At 39.3% G+C, this 17,957-nt stretch overlaps 1 protein-coding gene across 1 annotated transcript in view; it reads right to left on the bottom strand.

Annotated features, from left to right (window-relative positions):
• The window catches only part of LOC108260876 (Kv channel-interacting protein 2), a 249,109-nt gene extending 231,865 nt beyond the window's left edge, over window positions 1–17,244 (bottom strand). The window contains exon 1 of the mRNA XM_017461539.3: window positions 16,729–17,244. Within this exon, the coding sequence (XP_017317028.1) occupies window positions 16,729–16,801 (73 nt within the window). The 5' untranslated portion in view covers window positions 16,802–17,244. The remainder of the gene's footprint in view (window positions 1–16,728) is intronic.
• Between the last annotated feature and the right edge of the window lie 713 nt (window positions 17,245–17,957).

The following is a 17,957-nucleotide window of genomic DNA, read 5'->3' as shown; positions in this document are numbered from 1 at the left end:
TCAAGGGTGGGATACAGCCTGATAATTAGCTGTGTTCTCGGGGCAGCATGTAGCCATGCAGCTCCTATCGATATTCACAGCACCTTTTGCCTTTTTGCATTACAAGTCAAGGAAGACTAACTTGCAGTGGGGTGCCCTTAAACAGTGGTCATTGATTACTTCAACAGGTAACAGCACAGCAAAGCAGAGCACACTTCGGAGAGGACACACACACATACAAACAAAGGAAAGGTCCCAGGAGCACCTTTCTACACTCACTTTCTATTCAGAAGATATAGAAACCATATCATAGTAGAATGAATGTATTAACATACACTTTACAGCCAGAACTATTGTCTGAGCCGTGCTCTTATAGAAAATTCATCACCACCTCCTGTCCAGTCAGAATCGAGCATTAAACAGCAGTACACTGGTACAACTCCTAATTCATTCATTTTGGATAACCACTTTATCCTGGTCAAGGTCTAGAGCCTATCCCCAGAACACTGTGGATGAGGTGGGAATACACCTTTGATGGGATGCCAATCCATCCCATTAATTAATCTGTTCATCAAAGTATGTAATTAATACTACTTCATAAAATTAACACAAATTTATGGGCAAGCTTCATTTGGGAATAGTTTATCTTTCACCTAACACATCGCTAGAATTTTAGTACAGGCACTTCCTGCCAGATTGCAGTGCAATGATATGGTACACAGCTGCGTTGAAAAATAACTCAATCTAAAACCTGGTTAAGGAGCCAACCGAGGAGCCAGCTGTCATACAGCACATGTGCATTTTGTTACAGAAGTAGTTGTTGAGCTATAAATCTGCATTAGATGGTAAAAAAAAATAATGTTTTTTGGACTAAACACTTAAAAGGAAATCTGTGGGCTTTTCTCAGAAGAATCATTTGAACTTAGATCATTATGACAATCAATGCTTTACAGTCCAACTAGCCTGGTTACTAATACTTGTAAAGTACTGCAAAACCATTGTACAGTTTTGTGCTAAATCAAGTGAGAATAGAAAGGTGCTCCTGGGACCTTTCCTTTGTGTGTGTACATGTGTGTCCCCTCTCCGAAGTGTGCTCTGCTTTGCTGTGCTGTTACCTGTTGAAGTAATCAATGACCCACGTTTAAGGGCACCCCACTGCAAGTTAGTCTTCCTTGACTTGTAATGCAAAAAGGCAAAAGGTGCCGTGAATATCATAAGGAGTTGCATGGCTACATGCCGCCCCAAGAACACAGCTAATTATCAGGCTGTATCCCACCCTTGAACACAGTCATTCAGACTCTATCCAGTTAAGCTTCTGCAGCCAGAATGAAGGTTGCGTGCCACCCTAAATCCATAACAACAAAGTTCTCTGGACATACCGCACTGTCCTTTGCCTCACTTTATTTAGTAGATCACATCTACAAAAACAGCACAACAAATAATATACAGCCTGTTTGTTTCACTTCCTGCAATTGTGTCCAACTGCTTACTCACTGCAGTAGACTTCACTCAGAAGCAGACTGAAACCACTTCACAAAGTCAGGCTGTATTGGTCCACACACTACAGTTATATTTATATAGCGCTCTTCTAGACATGCAAAATGGTTTACATTTTATGGCGGAAATCTCCTTAACCACCACCAGTGTGTAGCATCCACCTGGATGTTGCGACGGCAGCCATAGTGCACCAGAACGCCCACCACAAACCAGCCATTAGTGGAGAGGACAGAGTGATGTAGCCTCCAATAAATGGAGATTATTAGGTGGACATGATAAAGGGCCAATGGGGGAAAAGTCACTAATGTGATTACTGTATTCTTACCTGCCTAAATAGCCTATACCAAGAGGGAAAACATTCTAGGGTTCAATTGGGCACATGACAAAATGGTTTTTATACCACTGCATGGGTGAATTCTCCAAACTGACTGGTTAGAAAGGGTGTATTTTTTATGTAGTTCCAGCTGTAAAACAAATGATCTGTTCATTTTAATGCTTCTGTTATAATACTTTATCATTCACACGGACTTGTACAGTGGCCACGTCACATAATCTGAGACCAATAAATTAACCAGATTTAGCCTGGAGCCTATCCCAGACAACGAAAGGCACGAGGCGAGAAACACCCTGGACGGGGTGCCAACCCATCACAGGACACAATCGTGCACACACACACACACTCGCACACCCATTCACACACTAATTTGGAAATGCCAATCAGCCTACAAGGCATGTCTTTGGACTGGGGGAAGAAACTGGAGTACCCGAAGGAAACCACCGAAGCACGCAGAGAACACGCAAACTCCGCACACAGGCAGGATTCGAACCACCAACCCTGGAGATGGTTTTGACTTTACTTAGCTATAACAAATCAATCAAATTAATAAGGAAAAGGTCAACTAATCGATGATCAAAATAATAGAGCTTTGATCATTTTATTTTGATAATCGATTGGTTGACCTTTTCCTTATTAATTTGTTGACATTTGTTTTCTTAGATAAATGCTACATATGTATAAGTGCTATATAAATAGACTTTCCTGTAACCTATACAGAAATGGGGAAAAAAAGGAAATAACTTTATTAAATCTTTATACAGTGACAGCCGTAGAGATATTTATTTAACATTTATGGAAGGAGTCTTAAGTGTCAGCATTTTTTTTTTAATAGTCATGGCACTTTTCAAAGTTTCCCAGCATAGGAAAGTCTTCATGACAGAGGAGTTCACATTTTCCTGAGACAACAATATCCACAACAACAATAGCCTACATGCAGAACATCATAAAACATAATATAACTGATCACTGCTATATATCAAGCATGGGCTTAAAACGTGAAACCCATTTTAATGATATAAAACTTGGATGTAGTTATTCAAAAATACTCAGCCACCATCTGTCCCCAAAATGCTGTTTTTTAATTGTGCGTGGGCCCCGTTTTCACATGTAGCCCACCGATTCAGGAGTGCAGAGAACAGATACGTACACCTTGAACAGTACATCCTGTTGCTGTCTGTCTAGAAACACCCTGTAATATCAGTTACCTGTCAGTGATTATAGCAGCTTTTCTTGAGAACTTTCAGATACAGCAACAGAGCTGCAATTAACTTCATGCCAAAGCAGAAGTCATCACAACCTTTTTCTTAGTAGTTCACCAGTTTGGACTCTATCAGTCAAAGAAAATCCTGTCACACTAATGAAAACTGACTCTGCTAATGAGTAATCGTCTGCCAACGAATGTGATTTGTTTGCCAGAGCGACTATAAACAGTCTGTGAAAAGACTGCATTTCTGCACATCCATATGTTTCACTCTTCTTTTCATTTCCTGTTTCTGTTAAAGCGCAAACTAAGCTCAGGCTGTACGGATGTACTCAGGGATGACTATACTTACTTACTTAAATGCACTTTAAAGAAATAATTCAATAATAAATGAACAATGAAAAAATGGATAGTTCATTATTACAGTGAGACATTCGATCATTTGATTTGCTAAACTATCAAATTCCACCAAGATTGCTGAATAATATAGACACTTTGGTAAACATTTAATTTTTTAATTTTACTTCCTGTGTAGTCTGAAAGCATCTCAGAATGCACAACATGTCAAACCTTGAGGCGTATGAGATACAACAGCAGAAGACCACACTGGGTTTACTGGAAATCTTAGGCTCCATCAGGCACAGGTTCACCAAAACTAGACAGCTGAAGATTAACAAAAGACCATGTGACATTTCTCCCAGTCTTCAGCTGTCCTTCCTCCAGGAATCTACATACTCATTAATTTCCTTTAGTGCTAGCTAACTAGCTGGCTATAGGGTATTCCATTTTGTTCGCCAACACTTTTTAGCAAGGTTCAAGATTCCAGGAAACCACAACATGGGACTCAGAAACACACTGGAGCTTGTATAGTTGCTAATATACTTAACATTTGTCCATAGCTGCTTACTTAATGGACTACAGAACTAATTAACTATGTATGATTTTAGAGGAATACATCACTTAAAAATGAATAACAAATAACAACTGCTATTAGTAGCTAGCTATCCACTGGCTTGTTATTAGTGCAAAAATCCTACAGGAAAGAGTCACATGCTTTAGGCTATTTATATAAAAATGCATCTGAGCACAAGCCTGGAATAAAAGATACACAAAAAGATCTGAACCACTGTCTTTGTGGAACTGGCAAAGAAATAGTACAGTGTGATTCCTCAGATTTGCAAAAATAGACCAAACTGTCAAGCAGTGACACCTCCACTGGTGCCATCAGTCACTTTACACTAGTGTGGTATTTTTCCTTAAGGTGTATCACTCAATAACTCAATCACACACGTACACGTACACACACACACACACACACACACACACACACACACACTACTCACAGTGACTAAAACAGATTCACTCTTATGGAACAAATATATTTTGGTTTATTAAAAAACACCATGCCATATATTTACTACTTTACTGTATGTCAATATACTTCCCCAAATAAATATACTATTTATTCAGTGCGTCCCACAGGCCTGAAATATACTTGCGGTGGTAGCCGGTGGAAAAGGCTGCCATTACTCGCCAATGGTCTACTGTATGTCACAAACAACAAATAATGCCTGACTTAACACAATATTTTGATTTATTGAATATTTCTATTGATTTCACATAATATATTTCACAGATCCAACCACCCCCAACCCTCCTCTCCTCCTAGCCACATGGGAAGAGTAAGACAAAGTAAACCTTAGTTAGAGTTAGTAGTCTGTCTTTCTAACTGCCATAGCCCCAAAATAGCAAAGTTGCCACTTTCTTTCATAGAATTCTGTTATGTAGCCACACGTGACATCCAGACAAATATACTGCATATATCGTGGCCACGAATTAAGAATTCGTACCAATTAGTACAACATAGCCACAATTTACCAAAACGAGGGAACAAATTCTTAATTCATTGGCACGATATTTTTTATCCCCCGCATGTCATGTGTGGGTCTCTATACTACCAACAATTACACAGTAAGAAGAAAATAATGAGTTGCTTTACCTGGTCTTTGCTCATAGTGTCCAGCTTTTCCACGGATTCTGACGTAAAACCGAAGAACGTCTCTCTGTGTTTTTCTGCAGCGCATGTGCGATTGTCAGAAGAGGAGACCATTCTCAACATAGCAGAGTGAACAGGCACGGAAGGGGTAGAGCGATGGGAGATTATCCACTAGTTAATCGATCACAAATGCTGTCTTTATCTCAGATGGATAAAAAAAATAATAATAAATAAAAATGCAAAAATGGGTTGCCAGATATACTTCGGCGGTCGTTAATATACCTGGGTGGACCTCCCAAGTAAAATTTATGTGTTGGAAGCACTGTTATTGTTAATATTTTGCAATGCATATCCCCCTATAGAAATAAAATCATACTGCCAAGATAACAAAATATATAGTCAACATATTTATCTTTATAAAACAAAAAATATATTATGTGACATCTATGAAAAATGGTCTTTATTGTTCACATGCACATCTGTTTATTGTAAAATATATCTTATTACACAATGTATTACACCATCATGTACTGTATATTGAATGTTAATATACTGTTGTGGTGTTCCCTAGGGAACGCTACTATGATATTATATTAACATTGTGTGAAAAATACACTTGAAACATTAGTGGCTTGTGGGTATTAGTACCAACGTCAAGAAGCTCTTTGTGTTCGGTTCATGGAAAAACAGTACTAGTGGACAGATATAGACAAACGTGAATAGTGTGTACACATGTTCCAGAAAAAAAAAAAACATAAAAACATTGTTTTGTGCTCCATAAGATTGTACAGCTGATATTTTACTAAATTCCAAACACTGGAAAGGCAGAGACCAAAGACCCAACTGATCCTAAAGTGCCACCAAATCACACCAACCCAGTGCTGCTATTTTCTTTAGAAATGCTATACAAAAAACATCAATTATAAATGTCATGCTACTTTGAAAGACAGATCCTATTTTTTCTTAATACAGATCATTATTTGACCCAGTGTAGACATGAAATTTGCAAGAAACTATTTTTATGGGTATATTCACATCCATTCTTCTTCTTTTCATAACTCAGGAAACATACATAATGTAATATTAAATGCATCATTAGCATTGTCACAATTGTCACTGCTTGACAAATTGCCCGCAATTAATCCAATTATAAATGCTCGGCATAACCTTTAAAACATTAGTTTCCATCATTTATTTATTTACAATGCTTAGAAATGACTTTGCTTTAATAATCTGTCAAAGTTAACTTCCGAATTTGCCACGTGTAGAGTCACAGCTGTTAAAGCACAGCGTGTAAAAGGAACAGGAAACCATTTCACATGATAAATTGTTCAACAGACACAGCAAACCAGAAGAAAGTGTCTGATCTATTTATATAATTTCTTTGCATAGGTAAATACATGTACATACTGTTTTGATATTATTTTTAGGGGTGTAACGATTCAGAAAGTTTGACATGATGCAATACTCTGTATCGTTACTCTAATAGATTTTTATTTATTTATTTTTAAGACAGGAGTGGGAAAAAAAATTCCAAATTGAGATGTGCTAAGTTGTTCGACTCTTACCCAAAACCACTGCATGCTGTATTACAAGCAAAAAGTGGTTCAGCAAAATATTAGTTATACGCGTGATAGGGGTTATATGGCACACTTAGGCAACCAGGCAACCAGGATTTGACCATGGATTTATATCCACTGTAGATCGTATGTCATTTCTTACATTTTTAACATAGGATTTGTTTACTTTAAGGACCATACCATACAATGTAATGCAAAGAATCACAGATGCAAATGCAAGTAAAAGCGTTGTTGTGATGCACCAAGCCAGTGGTTCGGGTTCCCATGTCAGCAATAATCAGCAGCCATTCAATCCGTTCCCATCACGCTGGTGAAATGAATGTTTACGCCTTCATTTGAAGTGTCTTCTGAATCTCAGCAGTACCTGATTTCTCAACTGTTACAAGATGAAATTCCCAGCAGGCTCTCGAAACAAAGTGCTACGATGATCGCCAGTTTTTCCCAAAGCGCTGCTGTGGGATTGCACCATTAAACATGCCTGTAGGGAATTGCAAATGATGAGAGTGGTGGGATAAAATGTCAGTCAATGAGAGTGCACTTAGTATGACTGGGAGACAGGATGATGCAACTGGGCAGCACCAACGTCTAACCTCATGATCAGTGATAGACAAGGATATCATTCTCATGGGTGGACAAATTATAACTTGGAGACTAACTGACTAAAAATAGGAGCTAACACGATGTGAAGTATGGCGAGTCAGTTGGCTAGATAAGTGCACTGATACAGACACAAACAAGTCTGACGTCTGAGGTAGCGTATTGTGTTTACATAAAAGAAATGATGCTGTGAGATGAATGTGTTATGCTAGCAGGAAGGTTATATGACAACTACCTGTGTGTTCCTGTAACTGACATTATTATTATTATTATTATTATTATTATTACTACTTCTACTACTATTATTAGGGGGCCAAGCACCAAAGGTGCATAAGCACCCTATTGTTATTCTACCTTTTCTTCTTCTTCAGGCTAGGGTGTCTATGGCAATGATCTAGTAAAAAGTTGTGAAATTTGGCACACTGATTGGGGAGTGTGTCAATGCTCTAGTACCACCATTGGCTCAAATTTGGGCCTCATATGGATGTGCATCTACGGTCATAGCTTTTGAACCACGTGTCCAGAATTAGATTTTCTGTCATCTTGTGTTTTCTCAATAACATTTTTTTTGCTACTCGTCCTACACATTTTGTCCAATCATCATCAAATTTGGCACACATCATCTTCAAAATATGCCTCACAAAAGTTATGAAAAGAATTTTGAATACTCCAAACGCTTTGCCCGTAACGGGCCAACAAATCCAAACAGGAAGTGAGTCTGGAACGACTTTGCGCACGGACACAAAACTTGGTAGATATCTTCAGGACCATGACCTGAGGCTATGCAACACATTTTGTGCCTCTGATATTCAAAACCATTCTCCCGTAACGGACTGGCAAATGCAGGAAACTACAAATCATTCATGATTCCATTTTGCCTACAGTTGTATCTCTGTTTCCTGTGATTGCTTATGCAGCGCATCTATGAATGCGTGGCTCACTGGGTGCTCGGTCCCCGAAATGCCGCTTGCAGCTTTAATTATTATTGCTGTTACTATTACTTCTGCCTCTATTAGTTAGCAAGGAAACATTTTTATGCAGGCTGACCGTTTTTCAGCCGAGTTTGATAAAATCTTTGAAGAAACCTCAGGCAAGAATAAAAGTTTTCCTACATCACACAGCTTTAAAATACATTAGCAAAATGTACATATTAACATAATGTACATTTGTAATTACATTTTATAGAATATTTCAGTTTATCACAGTATTTCTGATGTGTAAAGGCAACTATTAGATTTCAGGCAAGAAGGAAGGCTTTCACTCTACCCTGGCTTCTTTTCTCCAGTCTCTTCCATGAAATATTAGCAGTGACATGAATTATGAAAGGCAGAAAGCTAAAATTTGCATGGGAAGAGCAAAGAGACAACTTCTCCTCAGTTTGGCTTGTTCAAAAGAACTTTCAAAGGAACTTTTTTCCTGCACATATTTTCATGGCTGAATGCACCGTGACATCATGCACTGAATTCATTTTGTGGATGAAATTAAATTGACCCGACGCCTTGAACAGGGAGGACATGCAAGCGCAAACACCACCAAAAGTGTTTCTGTGGGTCGGCTGGTGTAAACAAAAAAAAAAATAAGGAAAATCCGACATGTAAAACTTCTAAGCTTTTCTATATGGCTCAGTAAACCTTTTCTCTCTAATTGTGTGCAAAAATAAGAAACTATATAAATTATGTGCTGAAAGACTGGTCCAGGGTCTTAACTTCGCTTTGTAATCTTGATCTTGTGGCGCTAAGTGTTCTAAACACCAACATGAGAAGGAGGAGATAAACTGACCGTGAACAAGCTATTTCTAGAGTGCTGTTCAAATCAAAGAGCGGGGATTTTCAAGGCAGCAATCACCCACGCTACCTTAAAGCAACACAGGTCAGTCCTGTCACATGTGCACAGCTTGCACCCGAAGTCTCTGAAGAGGTAGATCTGAGTCATGCTAGCCTCTCCCACACACACACACACTTTCACACTGTCAGCCCACATCGCTGAGACACTGTACTGCGCAGAGAACGAGAAACTCAAATCTGATATAAAAAAAAAAAGTTTCTATGCCAGAACTCCAAATGAGCCCCTATCATCATGAGTGGGTTTCACAAGCACCTTCAGTGCATAAAATGTTACTTATCTAATCGCTGCTATTTTCAGAACTTGTTGAAAAGAATAAGAAGTTACTCAGATGATTCGAGCTCTGAGGAGCAGGCAGACATTTCTAATGGCTCATTAGAAGATGACTGACTTCATCTTCAACTCCATTTCACTACATCATTCATCATTCGAGCATCTGCTAGATGCCAGTCTTGACTAACCTGTCTAAGAATTGTGAAATGGAGACAAGCATGCTTGGATCAGGTGCAAGTATAAAAACCATTAGTGATACATCATCAGTGATGGGTAAGTTACTCAATAAAAGTAATCCACTTCAGATTACTACTTACTACTTTAAAATGTATATCTGATTACTTTGCTGATTGCTGCATGTAAAAAGTAATCAGATTACTAATTACTTTACTTTCAAGTTACTTTCAAAACCTATCAAACCTACAAAAATACACTACAAAGTGAAACTCATAGTTCTTTCAGTAATTTTAGCTTGCGTCAATGTATGACATGATTAGAAAAAATTGGATTTATCATAAAACTTGCCTCGGGTGTTGTCACTGTTTGCAGGACTACCAAACTGATAAAATGTAAAACTTTTCTAACTAAGCTAGTTTGGTGTCACTAGCCAAGGGGAGGCACAACTAAGCCTATCACTGTATGGGTTTAGCAGCTACAGTGCCATGCAAAGTACATTATCTTTCCTTATGCTCTGCTCATATCATGTTCACATAAACTGGAACTCATGTACACATTTATACACCTTGTTTTCCTGCTCAGTGTCAGAGGATGTTAGTGTTTCAGTTTCAACCCATTTATCCTCACACTGACTGTGAGCTAGCATTTGGCATAATTGAGAGACTGTCAGTCAACAAGACAGGAGTGTTTCCATGTATTTTCTTGTATACTCTGTCTGATTGGTCTCGCCTCAGTTCACTGAAGATATAAAATTACAACACCGCCATCTTCTTTTATCGACGCTCAGTTACGTAGTGACAAACTGCTCCAAGTGGAGAATTATTCGGGGCTAAAGAAAAAATCTTCAGGGCTACAGCTCCCAATGCCCAGGTCAGGTTACACCACTGGCAGCTGCGCAAAAACGTGATCTATTTTAAAAAATGCATTTTACTTAATATTGTTTTCTTAACAGTAAATTTATAATGCGAGTAACAATTTTATTGACAACAGTAACTGTAATGAAATGACAAGTTTTAAATGTAATGCCTTACATTACTGCATTATCAGAAAAAGTCATTAGAATACAGTTATACCCAACTCTGTGTACCATAAGGTTAGTTTGCAAGTGACTTCAATATACTTGTCCACATATTTATCTGTCAATCATTATTTATGCGTTTTTTTCTAAGTATTCACTTAGAATGACAGCTTTACTTAATGTCAGCTCAATATTTCAGTCTGTAATCCTGCTGTAGAAGCACACGATCTGACGTCTGTTCAAATTAAACTTCTAACTTCCAGACAGCGTAGGAGTATCTCATTGGATTAATGAACTATAGGCCATCACAGAGACAATGTTGTCAGTACAAATATTTGCAGGTTATATTTAGTAAACCAGTCAATAAAACGTTTTATGCTCAAGAGCAGTGAAAAACGAAGAAGAGCGGTACTGTGTGCGTTTTCGCTTCCGGAGGAAAACAGGATTAATCCGAGTGGTGTCTGAGTGGTTATATACCTCAGTGTAACTTGCACACCATAACAGGCCGCTCTCTCCATCAAAATACAGCAAGGCATAGCTTTTCTTTTCCACAGTTTTTTTTTTCCCCACTGACAATATGAATGCTAGGCACAACAAAAACACAAGCAGTGATTACTACCTGTAAAATAACCCAGTACAACCAGGCCAAAATTATCCAAGTTTATAAACAGATTTTATGATGCATAGATTATTCCTGGAGAAAAAAAAATGAACAAAGAAATGAAGAGGACAGAGTAAATTGAATGAAAAAGACAAAAATAAAAATGATAAAATATTTATCCAAGTCTTGTCAGAGGACTATTTGCTTGCTCTTTCCCCTCACTGTCCTCCAAAGGAATGTCAGCAGCTCTGCAGAGTCTCACCCCGTTGTTCCTCAGCACAATACTCAAGGCAGATGTATGAACCGGACACCCCCTCCTTGTCCCTCTGTTGTTTCTTCATCGTTTTTCCTCCAAAAGAGACCATAATTTGATTGATATATATGATGAATATATGATCTAGGACATCCTTGATTACTCGATCGATTACATTATATTTAAGACCATATTAATTTGCATTGAACTGTGTGTTTGACAGTAATGTCTCCCCTTTGGCTGCTGACAAGATAGGCCTTGATCACGACATCCACATGAAAACATGTCATCTCGTTGAAGCTTTGGTGCCTGAGGCTGATTAACAGAAAATATTATAGACTGGCGAATACAGAACAGGCAAACAAAGCTCTTTCACACCATTTTTTTTTTCTTTCACGTTCACATTTTGTTAGGATACTTGAGCCCTAACTAGAATTGATTCAGGTTTGTTTGTTTTTTTATGAGAAGAACTAGTAATCACAGGTTCCAAACCGTGGCTTGATTGCACAATTCTATACGACAGGTTTGGAAATTAGCAGAAAAAAGTTTCCTGTTTTTTATTATTGCTTTTTTTTTTGCCAACATTGAAGCCGTGAAGAACCGATAAGCTAATCATAATTCTCCAGTCCTATGAACGCCTGGTTTTAATATTTCGATAGGGCATTCCATCTCCTCTGGTGACCATAATAACCTGTTCTCCACCATCATGAAATGTGAAAAAGGAAGTAACATGACAGGTTGAACCAATCATGCTACACGGCACGCAGAACTGAGAGCAGATCGCTTTCACAAGCAATGCAGATGGCAACAGAGTTTGGTGGAAGCAAGTCCCAGACCACTATTTTCAAGAGGACCAGGGATTAGTTCTCTGGACTGCTCCGAGGCTCAAAAACAGCTTTCAAACTCTGATGAATGTATGGAATTCTTGGGGCAAATAGCCTGTGTCCATAAAAAATGCAACTGTGCATTTTTCCTTCACACACACACACACACACACACACAAACACACACACTATATGATCAAAAGTATGTGGTCATCACACCCATATTTGTGCTAAAACTATTCCCCAAACTATTGCCAAAAAGTTTAATGAACACAATTGTCTAGAATTGTCTAGAACAGTAAAGGGGGCTCTAAATGTATAGTATAATGGGATGTTCAAGAAACACATATGGGTGTGATTGGCCTGGTGTCCACAGACTTTTGACAGTATAACGTAGTTTGACATATAAACAGGTATACAAGTCACGAAATAATATCAGGTCTAAAATTACTACAGCACAAAAAATGAATCAACTGAAGTGCTGTAAAATAATCCAACGCAAGTTAGAGGATTCACAAGTGCTTTATGTTTTATCAGGTCCCAACATAACATCGAATGATTAACCCTGTTATTGGCAAATACGATGCGGCTGCATAACATAATACTGGTAATAGTGGTCAAGCTTTTAAAAGCCCTTTAGCAATTTGGGAACTATGCCCAGTGGAAGTCTGTGAGGAGTGGAGTGGAGTCTTCCTTTAATGATAGCTAACAAAGCTGGGACGGCCTCCTTATATGCTGAGTTCTCCCATTCAAACGAGCTCTTAGAAGAGTGCAGTAAAACTTTACAATGTTTAAAAAAAATGTATCAGTCCTCATCGTAAACAAAGACACTGTTACACACAGAGGATCCAATACTGATGAGCAAAGAAAGAGTAATCGCCAACAAGGGATGCTCAGAGAATACAGCACTTGTTATGATAAGATGAACCCTTTCAGGAAAAGCTAAGTCCTTTATTATGCTCTGAGGGCTAACCAAGAGAGCTGGTGAAGTGTCAGAGACCCCATTTGTCTCCCAATTTAGTCACTGCTAGTTATCTCCTTTCACAAGACAGCTTGCATTCTGGGAAGTTAAACTATGAAACCTGCATCATGAGCCATGTGAAGCCATCTTAATGAACTGTTGCTCATATGACATCAATGGACAGTTGAACAAGTATGAAAGACAGTATTACCTGTATTCTGCTGGATACATTACCTCACAGACACCCATGATTGGCTAGTATCATTCTGATGCACAGAGATGAAATGCCATCCTTGCCACCCAGAGTGCAGGGACAATTTTGTAACAACAGGATTATCACTTTATCATTGTGCCACTTGGACACCAAGGTAAGGACTCTTACTATGGATGAACTATGAACAAAAGTGTCAGACAGTGGAAGGGGAAGATGGCTCTTCTACATGCTCAGTTTGAACCAGCACCATGAAGGCATACTCCTATAATGACCCCCAGATTCAACAGCATGTTAGTGCCTGCTGCCTCAACCTACTTCCCCTGCCTACCAGTGCCAGCATCCTCCACAACAGCTTATCAATCACCACTGCACATAATACCTGCTTTGTCATTAACCCCAGATGACCCTGTTCTGAAACCTACTACAGCAGCAACTATCTCCCAGAGGAATGTCAACATTTTTTGCTGCGAGTCTCAGCCTTCAGCTCAGTTCAGATGTGTGAAATTGCCATCCCCTCTTTGTTCGCTCTCTTTCATCTTGTCTGTCTTGTTTTCTTTTTTATCTTTCCTCCAAAAGAGAACATAATTTTATGTATAAATATGAAAAACCCAAATGCCAGATGGTGGAATGTAACACGGTTCTTTGGTGTGCACAGTCCGGGCCAGAACCAATAAGGAGGGTTTACCTTGTAGACTCCAACCAGTGGATTACTTTGGATTGGATTTTTCCCTTATGTGCTACATTTTGTCATGACCCCTATACTAAAGACCAAGTTAGTCCCAGGTGCTGCAAACTACTGCCCCAGCATATTCATGTGGAGCCTCAGTCTGTGGTCCTGGCCACTCTGCTCTGGCACTGCCTACTAATTGACCTGCATCTCTCACAGCAGCTTGTTACTGATTTTTCTCCTTAACACCCTTTATCATTAACCCAGGTAACACTGCTCTGTCCTCCAAAGACCCTATCCACTTGTTGAGATGCAAATAACTATCTCAGCAAATGAACACAGTCTGTTTGAGGAATGCATTGTGGACTCCCATGGCCTTGTCTTAGAGGCAAGTAAGACATTATTGGCTCATTGTTCACTTGACTAAGTGGGGTGCTCTTGTGGTGTATTCCTTTTACAACCACCCTTATGACCCTGCAGTCTCAGCCTATGTTCCTGATGGCCCTGATGTGCTGACATGCACCACAGGGTCAGCCCGGTTACATTCACAATTTGTTGATTGTACATCTCATGCCTCTAGTGAGGGCAAGTTCACTCCGACTCAGACATTTTGACCCTTATAGCCATCCACTCAACACCAGCGGTTCTTGTCTCCAAGGAATCTGTTGCTATGGTTCATGAGTTTCACCTGTGTCTTGGAATGTAATCCAAGCCAGTGATATACTCCTTTATGTCACCACTCTCTGCAAAGTCTTGTAGGTGTTAATGTGGTTCTCATCCTTTTTGTCTTGTTAGTCTTTATCCAGTCACTTGTTTTTATTGTCCCTTCTGTTCTCTGTGTTGTCGCCTTGTCTGAAATAAACCGCAAATTATTCCATGCAACTCTTTCATAACCTAGCCTTTATAGTCCATCTCAATATGTAACTGGTTTTTTTTCCAGAAAATTTTACTGTCTCTGCTAATGTGGTTCCATTTTAATCGGATTATTAACCTGTTCTCAGCATGTACTGTAACTGTCCAGGTAGTGTGAATGTATGCACAATTGTCCAAACACAATGGCCCCGTCTGAAGGTGTACTCCAGAGTTTTCATTTTTCTACCGCAGAGCTTCGATACTACTTTCAGTATCTATTATTGCTATGGTTGAAGTTATTAAAAAATTATAAAAATAAATAAAATCATAATGTCCTGACACAACTTCTTTACCTGTAAAACTGAATTTAAAAAAGTCTACATATAAAAATGTAATGTAATAATATATCAGGGAAACCACTGTGAATGTGATGACAAGAGAAAGTGTCTGAAGAACTGATGAATAACTATGCCCAATCTAATTATAGATAGTAAATCAGATGCAGTCACACAAACACCCATTCTCAAGTAAAACGTGGCAGAATGGTGGATTGCTTCAGGCAAATAAAGATGATAAGGACATGTGCAGCATGTTATAGGCTGACAATCTCATGCCATGAATGCTTTTGTTACCGTGGAACTGTCATGGTGTCAATCGTTAAGTTCTTCATAGATAAATAAATGGTAGTAGATAAAATGGTGAGCTCACACCATTCTGTTCACACCAGTAACAAGAATATTATATAATGAAATAGAACAAACATAGAAAACAATCAAGTGATCTGCTGGAAATGACAATTCTGGCACACTTAAACCAGGCTCTGAGGAACACCGTAATGTAGATAGTTACAGATTCAACAGACTGCATAAAGTTTCCTTAATAATCCTGATGTATCAACAATCTGGACAATTTCGCATCGTTTTATAGAAGTTGCATCATGATTACATGGTCAAGACGCCTTCTGAATATCCTCATCTGGAGAACATTTCAAGACCATATTCCTGCTATTATAGAACCATTTACAAGATGTATGAAAAACACAGGACCAAACGTGTACACTGTTGCACATCATCTCAAGCACCATTTCAAAACAAAACAGCTTGTCTGTAACATTCATAAATGTACCTGTAACATTATCTAGTCACCCTAAATCAGACACGTGGACATCAGTTGTTAGAAGGGGACATTAAGTTCCCTATCCCCTGATTTGTTACAATATAATCTCCAAAAGACTCCCAATAATGCTTTGCAAAATTCTGCAAGGTTACAAAATCTTTCCATTCACTCCACCCTCTCAATTCGTTCCTGGTTTTGAAGTAGCAAGAGTACAACATCCTTCAATTACTCTAGACTACAGTGTTTTGCACTTGATTTTATTCACCTCCCTTTTTTTTTTTTTTTTTTTTTTTAAATTACCCAGGGTATGCTGTTCTTGCATTCATGTTTCCCAGACTAGATCACTTAAAAATCCCTCCATTCACTCCATCCTCTGGAATGCCACCCATATATTCTGGTGTGGAGTGATCAATCTCAGTTAATGCTTAAATGATGATCCACTTCATATAGAAGTAACCCGAATCTTCCATGGTGTATGCCGAGGTTCCTGCGCGACAAACATTTTACCAGGTGTAAGAACCATCACTCTGGGGTATGAAGCCAGGTCAGCAAAGAGGAAAGCCATTCAATAAAAACACATCCACATAGGACTGAGCATGCTGGCGTGCCAAATGCGCACGAACAACAAAACATGCAGTTCATTGTGCAAAATGTTTTGCGAAAGATTTGGACAAATAAATGTGGTCCTCTTCTTTGGCAAACTGCATGTTTTATTGTTTTGCAAAACAAAGTTTCAAACTTACCAGTGAGCTGGTCGTAGGATCCATCGAGTTCTCTGGAGTCGGACAAGCTTTGCTCCCTGTTTTTTGTCTTCATTCTAATTTCTACTCAAACTCAAAAGAACTAAATCGATCACTCGGTCCAATTAATGCGTTTAAAAAACTTTACAGGCTTCCCAAAAACTGAAGCGTGAGTTAATTTCTCTCGCGCGCTCTCCAGGTTGGTCTCGCGACTTGGTTGTGTGTGAAGCGCAGAATGGCCGCGAGCTCTCCACCTCACTCTCTCTTTCCCTCTCTCTCTTTCCCGCTCTCTCTTTCCCGCTCTCTCTCTCTCGCTCGCTCGCTCGCTCGCTCTCTCTCTCCCTCTCTCTCTCCTTCTCCCAGGCTCTTTTAGCGCGAAACCTAGTAGAACCGCCGAATATAATCCTCCAGTTCAGGCCGTGGCCACATATTTCTCGCGCCAAGGTACAGCACAGAAACGCCTGTTATAAAAACAGCTCGTGCCTTGTCTCCAAGCACCGCGAGCACAGTTCTGGGAGCTGCGCGCGCTGCTTGTGCTCGGCATGTGGCTCGCGCGCCTGGAAATACCTATAGTGTAAATACAAGCGCGGATATATTTTTTAAGCCATATAGACCTACTTACATATGTTTTAACATCCAAGTGTGCATTTTTTTAACGTAATATTTCTGTCAGATTGTGTGGGTATAGTATATACTCTGTGTGAAAATAATATTTATTTAGGCCTACGTGTATGTGTAGTCTTATGTTTTATCTGTCTTGTGCACGTATATTAGCTGAATCATTTTATGTTCATGTAAATGCAGTCATTTCTACAGAATGGTCAGATCATGTTTTAAAAAATGTCTCATCCATCTTCTATACCACTTTATCCTTTTCAGGGTCATGGGGAACCTGGAGCCTATCCCAGGGAGCATCAGGCACAAGGCGGGGTACACCCTGGACAGGGTGCCAATCCATCGCAGGGCACACTCACATACACATTCACACACCCATTCATACACTACAGACAATCAGCCTACCATGCATGTATTTGGACTGGGGGAGGCAACCGGAGTACCCGGAGAAAACCCCCGCAGCACGGGGAGAACATGCAAATTCCGCACACACAGGGCCACAGTGGGAATCGAACCCCAACCTTGGCGGTGTGAGACGAACGTGCCAACCACTATGCGCCCTATGTATCATACAGTCAAATCCAAAAAGAAAAAGGGGAAATTTATGTAGCATTCAT

Source organism: Ictalurus punctatus, chromosome 29 (genome assembly GCF_001660625.3).
Source record: "Ictalurus punctatus breed USDA103 chromosome 29, Coco_2.0, whole genome shotgun sequence".
Lineage (NCBI taxonomy): Eukaryota > Metazoa > Chordata > Actinopteri > Siluriformes > Ictaluridae > Ictalurus > Ictalurus punctatus.
Note: the sequence above shows the minus strand (reverse complement) of the source record. Positions and strands in the feature narration are given on the sequence as shown.